The sequence below is a fragment of the Coturnix japonica genome, chromosome 8, assembly GCF_001577835.2.
Source record: "Coturnix japonica isolate 7356 chromosome 8, Coturnix japonica 2.1, whole genome shotgun sequence".
Taxonomy (NCBI): Eukaryota; Metazoa; Chordata; class Aves; order Galliformes; family Phasianidae; genus Coturnix; species Coturnix japonica.
The window spans coordinates 5,078,058-5,092,031 of NC_029523.1; the positions used below are offsets into that span (position 1 = coordinate 5,078,058).

Below are 13,974 nucleotides of genomic sequence, written 5' to 3' on the forward strand. Positions count from 1 at the left end.
GGGGGGGAATGCATCAAAAACCAGGTTCAGCCCTTCCAAAGTGATTTGATTAATCAAAAGAAACATTAACGAGTGAATTGGCAGGCGATTTCTGCTCAGCACGGGCTATATTTCTGGTGGCAATCAGCATGCTTTCACTGTCCCAAGCAGAGAGATGCTAAGCTCTCCTTGGGCTACTGGGAAGCAGAGCTAGGAGGAGTGCACGCAACCCTGAAGCCAGAAGCACTTTTGAAATTCCCTCTAAGCACTGAGCTGCATGTTTCGGCGCAGGATCCCGTTTGAAAGTCTGGTCCCGGGAGCCACAAGGGTTTGAAAGAGCCGATCTCCTCCCTCTCCCACCTGGTCTTTATTCATGGGCTGAAAGGGAAAAACAAGCTTTCCTGCTTTCTCAACTCCCCGCGGCTTCCCAACTTCAAATGAACTAGCTCAAATTGAAGAAAATATTCTCCCCACACCTGCTTGCTAATGTGAAATTAAGAGTAATTAAGGCAAGAGCTTTTATGCACAACAGGAACTCAACGTCCTGACATTTCCAAAAATGTAAATACCAGCATTTCCCCTATTGTGAAGACTGGAAATAATAGATACTAAGTATATGACATTGTGACATTTAGAAAGCTGGAGTAAAAGATGTTTTCCCCTGATCTGACATATCATTGAAAAATCAGCACCCTCCAGCTCATTAATATTTGAGGAGGACTCCTTGATGGAAGTTATTTAAATGATTAATAGATTATAGTAAATTTAGGCCTTAAAATAGGTTGTCATAATTTCAAATTTATTTAAACAGGCTTCTTTCTAAAAAGAATAATGTATTTCCATGAAAAAGGGATTCTTACTTTAAAAAGAGCACAACATGTGAGCTTCAGGGCTGACATGTGCGATCCTTCTCCCATCCTCCACCCTCCCTTCTGCAAATGCATCACATACAGGTCAGAGGTGCTAGAAACAGGGAAAACACCCCAGAAATCAGCCCCCATCAACCCGAACAGGTAGGCTGTGACCTCTCCATCACCATGAAGACAAGGCTCCTCCATTGCCTCTGTTCCTGCAGAGCCTGGGTAGGAGAACTTCATGCTCAGACCCCCTCCTCCTCCTCCTCCTCTCCCCCATGGTTTTTGCAGCACTGCAACTGCCCCAGCCCATTCTATTTCTACTTTAAAAACAGATCTATAAGTGTTTTCCTGCCCTGATAATGTTTTCCTGAAGCTTGGCTCAAGCAAGGCCAAGACCATGGCCAAAACCATGGCCAAGCCTCCTTGTCTCTTCCTCTCGCATCCCCCAGTCAGTCCAGCTCCTCTCACTTTTATCCTTTCCCTGCTCCCCAAGCAGACACCTCATTGCCTGATAGGACATGCTACTGTGACCCATGGGGACCACTGGGACTGTTTCTTGTGGTACTGATGGGGATCAAGTTCTACATTAGAACAGGTGGGTGTCAACCTCATTGACCAGCCCAAAAACGTGGTCCAGAAGACCCCAGAGGAGATGGGGGAAAGCAGACAGAAAGCCAAAAAATGGCAGCAGGGAGAGGATAATTTCAAGTTCAAAGTTTGAAAGATATTGATGACAGGCCTTGTCCTTGCATGGCTTTCATTAAGGCCTGGATGTGAAGCCATTAGCACTAGTATTAACTTCTTGCACCTCTGTTAAAAAATAGCCTGCCTGGGTCAGGGGTTAATAACTGTAGGACACCACTAATTACTCTGTGCTGTGTTTGCCTGGTATCAAAAGTGGTCCAGGTCCTTCCCATCCATGGGAGCAGCAGCCCCAAAGACCCCAACAGATGTGTTTAACGTAGCCACTGTGGTGCTCCCCTCTCAGAGCATCTGTAAGCAAAAAGAGCAAGCCAAGGAGAGAAGAGCAGGAAAGTCTGGGTGGTGTTGCTGGAGTGCTGGAGGCAGCGGAGGTATACCTGCTACATTATAGATCACCTGAACAACTTGATTTCTTTGGGACTGCCACCCAGCCTGCAGCAAACCCTGCCCTTGGGCTCTGCACACTGCTTTGTAGCAGGCCAGTACTGCATGTGCATACAGAACCAGCGCTCTCAAGCCCCTGCAGTGTCAGAAGTGTTGCCCCAACACTGACGCACAGCCATCACCAAGACTCTGAAACGTGCTGGGAGAGGAAAATGCACAAAAAGAACAGTGCTCCCTAAAAACAAATGCAGTCTTTTGAGCAAGGAGAGGAAAAAAAAGGTAAAACAGTTTTTGTTTCCATTTGGAAGCATTTTGTGCTAATAAATGCCTCTGATTAGGCAAATGAACTCTGCCATAATGCCAGTCTCTGCAGAGTGCAGCTTTTGACTTGGACTTGCACTTCCTCATTAACATTTAAACCTGGCTTATTTTCCATCGGAACCCAACTGTGTTTTTATTTAAGTTTCCCATTATCTTGTGCATTTACTCTATGCCTGAACCTTGCACGCCCTTTAAACAGCTCTACCCCAGCTGAAACAAGCCCTGGTCCAAAGGCCTCTAAAGTGTACAGCAACATCCCACAATGAGCCATTGTGCTGGAACTTCAGGATGTGATTCACGGCGATTCAGATGTCAAAATGCATATCTTGATATTTAAGCAGTTTTTTTTTCACCTTTGAGATTTTACTGACACATCTTTCATGGGATAATACTCGCACTTTTTATTGGCCTGCTTAAACAAAAATCACATTAACCGCTGACTATTCATATTTTATTTGCAATTTTCTCCCTTCTCCAGGCTCAGGTATAGAAGCCAGCTTGCTCTGTAGGTCACGCTGCCTTTCTAAGACAAGCCAGATTTTCTATACCAGCAAACACAAGTCTCACCCTATCTGTTAAGTACCTGCATCATGGGAGATGGCACTTGGTGCAAAATTCCAATCTCAAGGAAGAAACACCCAGCTATATTTGGAGGTGTTCCCTGGATGGGTCCAATATGACACCCCACCGTGATACTCAACCTGGGGCCAGTACACGTGAAGCCATCAGCTACGGTAGCAATGCTGACAGCTAAGCAGGTTTCTCCTTGAAATGCTGGGTACCTTTGCTTTCGGGAAGGTCATCAAGGAGCTCCTTTTTAAAGGTGTACCCATGTTTTACCATGAAATGGGATTTTTATCCCAAATATGCTACAGCCCTAATTTGTCCCTTTCTTTAATAGCAAAGCCCTCCATCACTCCTGGAGTGACACCATGTCACACCACTGTTTATAGAGCAAAGGACACCAATTCATCATTAGCAAAACCAAACCATCTGGGTTTGCTCCGTAGCTGTTGACCCTAAAACATCACACATCCCATTACCCCATTGGAACATTCCCTCCAAGGTTATTTTCCACCACGTCTGTCACTTTTGACCAAAAGTTGAAATAAGCAAGTTGGGATACTTGTCAGAGTTTGGTTTTCTGTTTTATTAATAGGGTCTCATTGACCATAAATATGAGATAGGAGATGTGGGATGAGAACGAGCATGTCTTGAACCAACACTCAGGAAAGCACCTCTGCTTTACAATCACATGAAAAAACAACACAAAAGCCCACATGCTACATCATGACAGTAAAATACATGCCAGCAAATTAAGCAATGTAACATTGATATTTATGCTCTGGAAAGGACCACATCTGCAGCGGGTACCCCATCCCAACACACTGCAATATGCCATCACATCATCCCCTCCAGAGGGAAGCCCAGGTCCCCATGGAAAGAGCCCAGATGATGAAGAAGCTCATAGCCAAGAAAAACTACTGCCCTGGTTACAATGCTTCCCCGCAAAGCTCCGTGCTATTTAATCTTTAGTAAACCTGAGCCACCATCTACCAGACCCTGCTCTGTTCGTGTCTACAGGCCTGAATCTTGGTAATGAGATTAGAAAGCATCACAGTCAAAGGACAAAGTACTCTTGGAGGAGATTTCACCACAAATGTATGATATGTAAGGCAGGAACCCATCATTCCATTAAGTGCTCAACTACAAGAGAAGGAGGACAGCTGCTGAACTCTGGCACAACACCACCACTAAGAAACAATGAGCAACTGGTGGAATAAACTTTGATGGGGAAGATTCCAAACTCATAAGAAAATGGAAATTAAAGGCCAGTAAATTCTACTTCGGCCCTGGTCAATTTGTTAGAGGAATCCGTTGGTTGCATGGATAGATGTGGGTCACACAACACCTGCACACACCAGTAGATAAGGGTGTCCCAGTTGGATGGGCTCATTTCAAAGAGGTCTTGTCAAAAAAAGGTTTCCAAAAGAATCTAAGTAGGGATGTCAGAGTGTCCTCTGGAAGCCCACCACCATGCAGGGGAGGAATACGGTTGCATTTCATAAGGAAAGGAGGTTACCAAGGAACCCCACAGAGATCTTTGTCAGGACCTCAGCTGTTCTGAAGAGCTCTGGAAGAGGAAGCGAGTGACAAAGCTGGTCACCACCGCTAAATTTAGGTACCTCAGAGCTAAAGCTGTGAAGTGCTTGAGAAAAGTGGGCAAGAAAGTGGGCAGGTGAAATCCAATGTTGGTGACAGCACGTTGATCTCAAGAACTGCCAGCAGTATTCAGGTCAGCCATCTCGTGACGGAGGCAGCAAAGGAGGTTCCAAAGATGCATGCAAAGAAGACAAGAGGTCTGAAATGTTTCCGTAGAGAGGAGAAACCAACTGTGTTAGTACTCAGCAAGGAAAACAAACAGCTGAGCAGGGAAAGAATAAAAGCCCATAAAATTATGAAGCCAGTGGAGCAGTGGAAATGGCAATGATTATTCACTATTTCTCACTTTGCGAGAATTAGGAATGTAAAAACTAACAAAAGGCTCTGTTTCATCCACCATGAAGCATGAAAGCCTGGAGAAAGGAACCGATTTTCAAGGCAGACAGACCCACCAGCAGCAATCAAGCCAGACAGCCCACAGAAAAACCCTAGTTTTAGAAACCCTGCACTACAAACCTTGGTAGTACGGGAGGGGGGGGGGAAATAAAATCACACAATATACGCTTTTTCCCATTTTCTCCCACTTATCAGCCACTCACTGCTGTTGGAGATGAGCTCCAAGGGACCACAATCTGCTCTGCATACACCCCCAAGTGCCTTGGAGTTGGAGGGCGGCTGCAGGTCCAGCTAGGTGCCACCAAGGCCACACTTATGTGTCTCTTTATGAGTTCTTGTGGCCTCCTACTCCTCCAAGCATGGCCTTGATGAGGAAAGAAGAACTCACAGCCTACCTTGGGACAATCCATATCCTAGCTATAGAACCACAAAGGCTGGAAAATACTTCTAACATCATCCAGTCCAACCATCAGCCCATTCCCACCATACCCACTCACCACATCCCTTAGTGCCACATCTCCATGGCTCCTGAACAACCCTAGTAGAGGTGACTACCACCTCCCAAAACAGTGCGTGCCAATGCATCACCATTCTGCCTGAGAAAAGATTTCTTTCCTACTTTTTTTCCTCACTATTCCTAATCCTCCAACCTCCAAACCCTCCACACCATTAAATCCTACAAGTCCAAGACACCTGCCAAGATTACCTTCATCTTCCCAAGTCAGTTTTCACAGGGAGAAGAGCAGCTATTTATATCCATCATGGGCTGGCAGGAACGGTAATGGCTGGCCACCGCAGCCCATCTGGCAGACATTAGTGGGACATCAGAGCATATCGTACAGGCGAGGTCAGCAGCAGTGGTGGGACAGGCAGGGGAGGGAGGGGGATGCATTACAGCAGTGACACGGACTTCAAGGGTAAACTCCAGCCTGCTCCTGCAAGTTAATTTGTTTAAGTGCTCGTTATGCCAAGGCCAAGAGGTTGGGTGAATTAGACACTATTTTGATGGGACCCAAATAACGCAGCCAGGAGGTTCTCCAAGAGGTGGTTCACCTCCTCCCAGCTCCTCAGCATAGACCGGTACTCAACTTGGGGCAGGATGAACCCTTAGAGGTAGAGCTGACTGCAGCTCGCTGCCATAAAACCCCTCAGTGCTTAAAAGCACCCACCCAATTTCAAGTTCTGCTTTTCAGGAAGGGAGAAGGGAACTGAAAAGAAAAAAAAAGAAAATAAAATAGAGAAGAAAGACATAGAAGGGAAAACTTGAATTTATCACTCTTGAGAGAAGTGCTTGTCAGGAGGGCCAGAGACCAGCCAGTGCGCAGTGATCAATGGGAGGGCTTTTGGGTCTAGTCAGGCTTGTTTCAGATTTACAGGAACTGAATAGAGGCATAAATCTGTCGCTGCCTGACGAAAATGGAGGTAATTAAATCTGCAGGTGTATATAATTGTCATATTGATGATCTATATAAATCAGCAGAGCCAGCAGAGGCACTGAACATGGAGTCTCTCCACAAGGAGTTTCCTGCCCACCTGCAGCACGCAGGGAGACAGCAGGTGAGCGCAGGGGTCCCATATCATCCACAGGGATGTGCACCATCACAGGAATTCCCCATGACCCCAAGAGGACGAGGAGCCTGGAAGGATGAAGCTGTGAGCCCTGAGCTTTGAGATGCCCGGTGGCTCATAGGAGGTGGATGTTACTTTGAAGCTCTGAGCCGGGGTGCAAGTGGGGCACCAACTTGATCTGGTAGCCTCCCACTCCTCTCTGTTTAATTTATTTTAACCTCTGTTATTTTGGGAACTTTGAAGCCTAAGCTGCTTGGAACCAGCTGCCTTTGTTGGAAGGACAGAAAGTGCAGAGCAGAGATCTGAAAGCAGTGGGATAAAAGGCCAGCATCCACAGCCAACCTCCATGGAAGCTCCTGCCTTGCTCCCCCTGCATCCCAAGGAAGCCACCCTGTGATCTACTCACTGCTCTTCTCCCAGCAGCTGGAGATCCAGGCTTGTGCCAAAACATGGAGCATGCATAAATGGATTGGCCACCCAGAAGAATGCAAAAGACCACTGAAGGCCATAAAAGTGGCCACTGCTGTACACACCCAGTCCCATTTTTTAGCATCCTAAGCTGGCCAAAAGCAGGAGCATTTTGATGATCAAGCAGGAAAGATGGAGAAGGAAGAGAAAGGCTTTTGTGCATAGCCCTCCCCAGCAAGGACCCCAGGCCTGCATGATGGCCTGGCTGCCACATAGGGTCTGAAATGGGATAATTAATTAAACACCAAAGCAAGTGCTTCTGCATTGCAGTCCAAATTATGTAACAAGGTTCCTCATCCCCAGCATGGCTCAGCTGTAATGTGACTGCACAGCACAGCCCTGTGCTCACCTGCCTGGTTCTTCAGACAGGGACTGCAGCCATGGGGATAAACTGGGGAACAAAAATAAAGAGCTGCAATCAACTGCAAATACCTGCACCAAAGAAACCTACCCTGCTTTGTTCCCAGGGCTCCCTTCCCCCTGGCAACTATCAGTGCAGAGGCACATGAAGGATGCCCAGGGTTGATTTGCCCTCACCCACCACTGCTTCTGATCCAAAGGATGCTCCTTGTGCATTAAATCAATACTTCAAAAATATTTTTATGACATATTTCCTTTTGCAGAGGCTGAGTCCTCTGGCTGACACACATCCTTGTACCCCACTCTACAACCAAGGAAAGGGAAAACATGGTGTAATGCTATAATGTGACAGAAGGTACAGCAATGATAGCAAAGTAGCAAAGCCCTACACTGCAGCAAATGATGATGAGCCCAAATACAGCAGCTGGATGGAGAAAAACAAAGGGGAGAAAAAAGTCTACTTACCCTGGGAATGCCTCAGTAGGCAGGGAACTCCAGCAAAACACCCTTGCCTATGCTGCCAACCCTTAAATGATGTCTGGGAAGAATGGAGCCAGAATTGCATGCACCTGAGCTCCCCTGGGTTGGCCCTGCCTTCCCACCAGGTGCTCAATCACTGCTTTGAGCTGTGACTTAGCATTTTCCACAACAGGTGGTAACAGAAAGCTTTCAAAGCCAGAACAGGTCAGGGTTTGAGCAGACGGACATGAGCCACTAACACTTCCACCATCCACATTGCTGTACTGCTCTGGTTCTAACTGGTCAAGGTACAGTGCACATCCAGGAAGAAAGCATCTCCCTCAGGCTGAGCACTGCAGAACAGGTTGGTGAGCTGCAGCCAGATGTGTTTTCAGAAGTCATTAATGCTCTCTGGTCAAACTCTGCTGGCAGTTCTGTTTCCAATGGGAAAGCAGCTCCTCACCAGCCCAAGTGCCTCTGGGAAGGCTGCCTCTGGGGATGCTCAGAGCTGCTGAGCGGTATGTGGGCTCTCTGTGCAAAACCAATGTTTCCAAGAGGTTTCCCAGAGGGTGGGGACACTGGGGACATCATTAGGGGACTGGGCAGGATGTGAGCTCCGCATGGATATGAAGCTCATGCTGAGTTGGGCATAGCACCCCATGGGACCAAAGCATTCTTAAGACCTCAGCCAGCTGTTCTCTCTTCCCCCACCAGGCTGATCCAGCCCTGTGGCACACCCCGAGCCCAAGCAACCCAGCCCCAAAGCCAGAAAGTTGGTTACAAAGGCAGCACTGGGTTCCCAGCCCCGTGCCCTCGCTCTCCCACTCCCTTGGGGATGTATTAATTGGCTCGTCTCCTGGAGCTGTTAGCTGGAACAAATAAAAAAGAAAGGGGGGGGGGGAGGGAGGGGTATGCTAAAACCCATAGTAATATCTACAGCTCCTCTGAGCTACAAGCGCTGCTTTAAATTTCAGGGTTTTTTTCTTCTTCTTTTCCCCTTCTTCTTTTTCGTTTTCTTTTTTTTTTCCCCCTCATTTGAAGGAGGTTTCCATGGTAACTGTCTCCCATCACACAAGTGCCTGTCCCCAGGATATTTCAGGGTTGCTAATACCTGCTTTCCCAGGCAGCCACACCACACTGTGATGGTGACATTGGGGTTGGGTGTCTCAGGGTTCTCAGGTCCAGGTGCCACCTCCAGCCCTGGCCCAGTGGAGGGGACCACAGGAGCTGGCATCCAACACAATGCGACTGGGGGCATTCTGGGGAAGAACCATAGGTGATGGAAGATTCTTCCAGGCTCTTCCATGCTCAAACACCTCAAATCCCCATGTGAAGGCACAGGTGAGCTCTGCTCAGCCCTTCCCCATCTCCTTCCCCTTCGCAGGTCAGTTTTCAGCTGGATTGGTTCCCTGCGGAAGCAAAGCCAGCTCTCTACATCCCTGATATCTGCTTGCTCTGCTATGCTCATTAGTCATACTAATTACTGAAATGCCTCAGAGCCAGCCAGGAGAGGGACCGTGTCTCCTCCTGCACCACAGCTGCACGTCCAAGCTTCCGTGACCAATGTGCCATCACTGGTGTTTCTCAGTGTTAAGCAGCCACAAACCAGCAACCAAAGCCTTCCCTTCGCCATACAAACTCTCCTGATCCAAGCAGGAGAGCCCCAGCAATGTGCAGATTTCAAGCCAGCTTGAAATGACAGTGTTGTCACCATCCAGATGCTTCCCCAATCCCAGGAGGCAAAAATTCCCTCATTTAAAGGGCTCTTGCATGTTGAGACACAAAGAGAAATGGTTGTCCAGCCTTGTTTAACATAGAATCATGTAATCAGAGAATGTCTTAGGTTGGTAGGGACCCCAGAGATCATCCAGTAGATGATCCACCCCCGGCCAAGGACGGCGTTGCCAACAACCAGATCAGGCAGTCCAAAGAGTTTAGCTGGATAATCAACCCTAAAATAATTAAATAGAAAGGTGGGGTGTGGGATGGGACCCAGGCACAAACTCTGCTGGTCTGCGGATAGAATGGCAAAGGTGGAACAGCAGCTTTAGTGTACTTTTAGAAGCCCCCAATATGGGTGACATCATCCCCAAAACCTCACCCACAAGGGATGGGACCAAGCCCCAGGATCCCCATGAGGCACAGAACCCAGGCTGTCAGCTGGGGGACACGGGAGCAGCACCCTGCACTCCCAGCAGCCAAAATGAGGGCTGGGACCCTACAGCCTTCCTGTCTCATAAACCCATCCTCCCCCTCCAACCCCCCCTCCCCTTCCCCATGGTATTGGTGCAAACATCACAGTGTGCTCCCCCCTCTGCTTTCTGGGTCAGCGAGATGCCCCGGCCCCACTGCTGCTGGAGCTGGCTGGATGCACAGTTGCCAAGGCAACGGGTACCCAGAGATGAAATCCCTGTGTTTGTGGATTGGAAAGAACAAAACACAACATCCCTCCACATCCGGTGTGCCATCAAAATACTCCCAGACAGAGAAGCCAGAGGGGCACAGCGGTGGCCTCAAGGATGCTTCCAGCCTGCAAAGCCGGCACAGAAGAACCAGGGAGAGGAGGTTCCACAGCAGTGAGGTGCTTATGGAAGAGAAAGGAGGTGGCCAACAGGGATGGGGAAGGCGGTATCCTGCATGGCACAGTGGGTGGCTGGGTCCTAAGGGCAACATCCTGCCAGCAGCAGGGTGGGAGCATAGATCATCACAGCCGGTCTCAGTACATGCGACAGTGTCCAGGATCTAAGCCAAGTTCAATTAATGGCTCACAATCTTATTAGAGAAATTATTTCAGGATCTTGAGTAAAAGTCCGATATATCCACTCCATTCCATTAGTCAGGCTCATTTAGTAATTCAATCAATCTAAGCAAGGCAATTGAGCTCCTCTGGTATAATTTAACTCGGTTATTCTCTGGGTACTTAAGAATTTCTTAATATTTGCTCCATTATTTCACCATTACACCTATTCGCAGGTGCAAGGTTAGCAGCGAGGCAATGCTGTGGGTCCCAGAGCACCTCATCCCAGTGCATTGGTTTGAGGGACATGTGATGGGGATGGGGCAGCAGGGTTGTGCTGCCCTCATCGCCCCAACAATGAAGTCTCCTCCAAAAGATTGGTGAGGATTTGGCACAGACTGCCCAGGGAGGATGGTAGGGTCATCATCACCACAGGTATTACAGAACCATGGAGATGTGGCACTGAGGGATGTGATCAGTGGCATCATGGGTTGGGGTTGGACTTGGGGATCCCAGGTGTCTTTTCCAGCCTGAATAGTTCCATGATCATAAGCTACTGAGAAACATCACCTTCAGTGCAACACACAGTGGACAGATGATGTGGAGAAGGCAGCTCCAGGGGTTGTGAAATATAAGGGTTGCCTGCTGCTCTTTGGCCATAGGAAGGATGAACTCTGGCTGGCTGAAGGATCCAATTACTGGCGCCCCGTGTGCCCATCTCTGTGTCCCCTGGCCCCAACACACAAAGGAGTCACAGAGCATTCTCCAGCAGAATCCAGAGCCTTAGCAGAGAATAAAAACTAAGAAGGACATGGAAAGGAATAGAAGCAATGAGGTATTGGGGGGAGATATTCTACAGTGGTTAAATATGACCAGCTCATTGGTGCTCATCTCACCCCTCTAAAAAATTAGAATTGATTTTATATTTAAAAAGGAATCTATTTTATTTAAAAGAAAGACAATTTGAAATTGTGACAGCTCATATTAAGGCCCGAGTTTAGGATAATCTATTAAAGTCACTAAAGTTCAGAGTGTCTGTGTGCAAACCAAGTGAAGTTCCCTACCACACACACCGTGGGCAGAGGGGATGCACTTGGGGACATGGAATGACATGGTGCCACATTGCAGTGCAGCTCAGCACAGCTTCGTGGAATCATTAAGGTTGGAAAAGGTCACTAAGATCATCAAGCCCAACCAGTAACCCACCCCCACCATGCCCGCTGCCCACGTCCCTCAGTGCTACTTCTCCATGGATCTTAAACACCTTTAGGATTGGAATGGGGAGGCAGAAACAGCTCATTCAGTTCACTCAAACTCAGGAATGGGACATTTTGGCGGTTGGAATCATAGGGACAAAAAGGCAGCACGGGTGTGAGGCCAGGTAATGGGATATGGAGTGCAGGTTGATGCTGCTAGGAGGATGGGAGGGAACAGTTAGTGGGAAGGGAATACTGACCTGCAAATTAGCATCTCCTAATAGCCACCAACCAGTGAGAGTCAGGAAAACCCATAACTAATGCAACAGGCACTAAGCGAGATGAAAGCCAATGACTGAGGCATCCTTGATTCAAATCAGGATGGAGCCGAGTGCTTTAGCATCCCCACATCCCAGTGCAGAGCAACTGCAATCCCTGTGCATCCCCTCCCCATAAAACAGAAGCAACAACCCCACAACCCACCCCCCACCACGGCTCTGCCTTGGGGGGAATGTAGGAACAGGGACCAGCGAACAGGAGCAGCTCATGGAGCCGCTGAGCATTAACTCACAACCCTTCCAAACACTGAAGATGCTGAGGGGGAGGGACAGCCCTGGGTAACCCAGAGGGGTTGTAAAGAATAGGGCAGACTCCTAATATAACCCAACTGAGACAACACATGCCCCCAGATAAATTAATGATGGCGAATAACAATAATGACACTTTGCAAAGGGGCCATACCAACCCCAGAGCCGTGGGGCTCTGACCCCCCAGGAGCAGGGCCCAAAAAAGGGAGGAGCACCTGTGTGGCTTTTAGAGCATCCAAATGCTACAATGCCACGCGTGCGCGGCCCCGCAGCATCCATTGCACTGCGGCCCTGTTGCCACAGCAACGCTCTCCGGCCTCCACCGCTGCATCACAGAGAGGGGCCATGCTGGGGATGGGGACATCACATACCACAGCCCCCTCTGGCCATCCCCTAACCCCGGGCATAGCTTTGGGGGTGTCACCACAACCCTTCTATGGCATCGCCAGCCCTGCGCCCGGCTCTGCCCTTTGCATGGAGCAGAGATGCAGCCAGCGCTGCTCCAAGCTCAGATATAGGATAGCAGGTTTTGTGCATGCGGAGAGGTTGGAGGGAGACAAGAAGGTGACAAAGCACAGGGGACACAACCCAGGTAGAGCCACCGCTGACCCCTCCCTGCACACAGGATGGCAGACAGGATGGCATCGTAGCATAAAGCCATGTGCAGGTGTATTGCTTTTGGGATGGCACATGTACAAAGGGGACATTTCGACACACATGGGGCACCCAAGGGTGCAGAAGGTGGGCACGGCCACGGCAGAGAGAGCGGCCGTGGGGTTCACGTGGGGCGGGGGCTGCGTGCAGGAAGAGTGTGAAAATGGTATTCAGCACAAAAGTAAAAGATTGCAGCAGATGTCACAGCTAGGCTTGGCGCTGGGGAAGCAAGCAATGGAGGCCTTGCTGCGAGCCCAGCATAAAGAAAAGAGCAAAGGGTTGGCTTAGAAGGGGCTGAAAATACAAATCATAGTAATAACGATACATAAGAGTGAGCCCATCAGCGGTGGGGAAGCGACGCTCGGCAGCACGGCGCTACCTGACCGGGGACCTGCAGCGAGGACCCGGCGCTATGCCCGGCTGGCAGCGCTCTGCAGCGCCGGGGGGGAGGCGGCTCCGCTCGGAGCAGCGCTGCGGGCTGCGGCCTCCGACGGGCAGAGCATCGGGGGGGCAGCGGGCCGGGCCCGACCCAGAGGGGTCTGCGGAGCGCAGGGAGGAGCCCCTCGGCCGGGCCGCGCGGGGAGATACTCACCCAGCACGAAGTAGGGCAGCTCCGTGTTCTCCAGGTCGTCCACCACCACCATCTCTCCGGGAAAATCGTTGCGCACCGAGAAGAGCAGCTTGGGTTCGGCGGCCGAGGGGCCGTGCATGATGCTCAAGTCGTTCTCCCGGAGGAAAGGCAGCGCCGACACCGTGATGCTTTTCAGTTTGCATTCCAGCTCCTTGGCCGCCGCCTCCGCCGCCGCCTCGGCGGGGCCGCTGCCGGCCGCCAGGCAGCACCCGGCCAGCAGGGCGCACAGCCCGGCCCAGGCCATCTTGCAGCTCCGGCGCCGGGCGGCGGCGAGGGGCGGGGACGCGGGGACCGGCACCTCCCCGTGCGGCGCGGTGCGGTGCGGTGCGGTGCGGTGCGGGGCGATGCGGGGCGCTACGGCGCGGCTCGGAGGGGGAGACCCGCTCAGCACCTTCTTAACATCGCAGGGAATGGAGGGATCCTGGGATGGTTTGGGTTGGATGAGGGTCTTAAAGCCCATCCAGCTCCATGCTGAGAGAGGGGGTGTGATGGAAGGGAGGCACTGTGTCCC

At 50.1% G+C, this 13,974-nt stretch overlaps 1 protein-coding gene across 3 annotated transcripts in view; it reads right to left on the minus strand.

Moving 5' to 3' along the window:
* ASTN1 (astrotactin 1) overlaps window positions 1-13,742 on the minus strand; it is a 39,221-nt gene extending 25,479 nt beyond the window's left edge. For 2 of the 3 annotated variants that reach the window (XM_032446144.1, XM_015869785.2), the window contains exon 1: window positions 13,425-13,742. In XM_032446144.1, the coding sequence (XP_032302035.1) occupies window positions 13,425-13,707 (283 nt within the window). In that variant the 5' untranslated portion in view covers window positions 13,708-13,742. The remainder of the gene's footprint in view (window positions 1-13,424) is intronic. The other variant, XM_015869786.2, reaches the window with a different exon arrangement.
* Between the last annotated feature and the right edge of the window lie 232 nt (window positions 13,743-13,974).